We start from the raw sequence: 1,883 nt of genomic DNA, 5'->3' as shown, positions 1-1,883 counted from the left end.
TAAATATACAGTTTGAACTCTTAATCTGACTTTATGAAGCATAGTGAGCAAGTATATTCTAGTAATGCATGCATTGCCAATATGCCGTTGCCACTGCACTACAAGACGAGTGTACGATAAGATATTTAATCAGTGATGGAACCATCTTGATTTGACTAGGAAGAAGTTGAATTATGAGTAACAAAAATTGTTATAAAAGGCCTTCTCCTCCTCCTCCTCTTGGAAGCACGTCCAAATCAAAGCATTGCAAAACTCTCCATTTCCATTAAAACAATTGTTCTCAAATGAAGGTGTGGGTTGTGTTGGCAGTGGCGCTGTTATGGGGTTGTTCCATATCCATGTCCCAACCACCGACAGTCACATTCGATCTTAGGACTGCCACTGGGCGTACCTATAGGTTTTTTATAGAACAACTCAGAACTGAATTGGTCCGATATGGAAACACCGGTGAATTCCGGTTCTTACCCCCACCGAATCATACCAGAACTAGTCTCCGTCGTATGTTTTGGTGCAACTGATCTTAGATAGGGACAAAAACGTCACAATAGCTTTGGACGTCACCAATGTGTATGTTTTGGGTTATCGACCAGGAACCGGAACGAGGTCACACTTCCTTCCCAGTGTTTCCGAAGCTGTGCGAAATGTTGTGTTCCCAAACACTGAAGGAAGGACTTCCATTTACTGAACGTTAAAATGCTGCAGGAGTAGGTCACATTTTTAATGGCAGAAGTCTAATCCCCCAGGGAATTGGAGAGCTACGCTATCATATTCAGAACATGATCGACAACGAACCTACTCCTCCACATGATCGCTCAATCGCAAGAGCCCTTTTAGTTTGTATCCAGATGATTTCGGAACCTGCGCGATATAGATACATCGAGGGAGAAATAGTTGATATGGAACAGCCTCTTCCTGACGGAAGTTATCGACAGTTATTTCCAGATGATTTAATGATGGAGTTTCAAACCAATTGGGGTTCCATCTCCGCAAACGTCCAGTCTGCAACGTTTGGAGTCTTTCCAGATGATGTCCGTTTAGCACTCGATCCTCGAGACCCACTGATTTTCGACACCGTGGCATCCGTGCGTTTCATTGTTGCATTAATAAAACTATGCCAACCCCGAAGATCTAAACTGCAGTTTTTGCAAATGCCAGCATCAATATCATCCTCTTCTTTTCCTATGGCTATGAGATCCACCGGCCTCCAACTCTAAGAGGACGATGAAACTTGTGACGCAGTGATAGCTCCAACGTCGTACATCATTGGACAAAATGGTCTATGTATCGACGTATACCAGGAAAAGTACAGCGATGGAAACCAAGTTATCTTATGGCCATGTGGAAACAATAAAGTCAATCAATTGTGGACATTGAGTTCAGAGGATAACACAATTCGATCCAACGGAAAATGCTTAGTCACTTATGGATACAACTCTGGAAGCTATGTGATGATCTACGATTGTGACGCGGCTGTCCCCAATGCCACCAAATGGGAAATCCATAACGATGGAGCTATAAGACATCCTAGATCCGGGTTGGTCTTGACGGAAAATAAAGATAGTTCAGGGACGACTATCCTAGTTTTAGATTATCTTACTAATGCTTCGAAGCAAGTTTTTTATGCCAGCAGATATGCAAGCTCACCGATAACCACCATTGTCAGTTATGAAGGACAGTGCTTGCAAGCAAGTGGAAGTCAAGGGTGGCTGAAAAAATGTTCAGCAAAGGATGCTGAACAACAATGGGCAATATAGCCAGACGGGACCATCAGACCTGGATCGAATCAAAAGAGTGTCTCAAGTATGCAAATGCTGGTGGATCAGGTAGTCAACCTAGAAACGTGCGATGGATGGATTGGAGAAAGATGGAGATTTCAAAATGAT

At 43.1% G+C, this 1,883-nt stretch overlaps 1 protein-coding gene across 1 annotated transcript; it reads left to right on the top strand.

The window, feature by feature from the left end:
* Positions 1–776: 776 nt before the first annotated feature.
* Positions 777–1,754, top strand: LOC120156497 (ricin-like). Its single transcript, XM_039167808.1, has 2 exons — positions 777–1,082; positions 1,299–1,754. Exons 1-2 carry the CDS (start codon positions 777–779, stop codon positions 1,752–1,754), a joined length of 762 nt encoding a protein of 253 aa, XP_039023739.1.
* Positions 1,755–1,883: the final 129 nt, after the last annotated feature.

Source organism: Hibiscus syriacus, unplaced genomic scaffold (assembly GCF_006381635.1).
Source record: "Hibiscus syriacus cultivar Baekdansim isolate YM2019G1 unplaced genomic scaffold, ASM638163v2 tig00111220_pilon, whole genome shotgun sequence".
NCBI classification, from domain to species: domain Eukaryota; kingdom Viridiplantae; phylum Streptophyta; class Magnoliopsida; order Malvales; family Malvaceae; genus Hibiscus; species Hibiscus syriacus.
The sequence above is the reverse complement of the archived record's forward strand: the minus strand, read 5'-3'. Positions and strand labels throughout refer to the sequence as shown.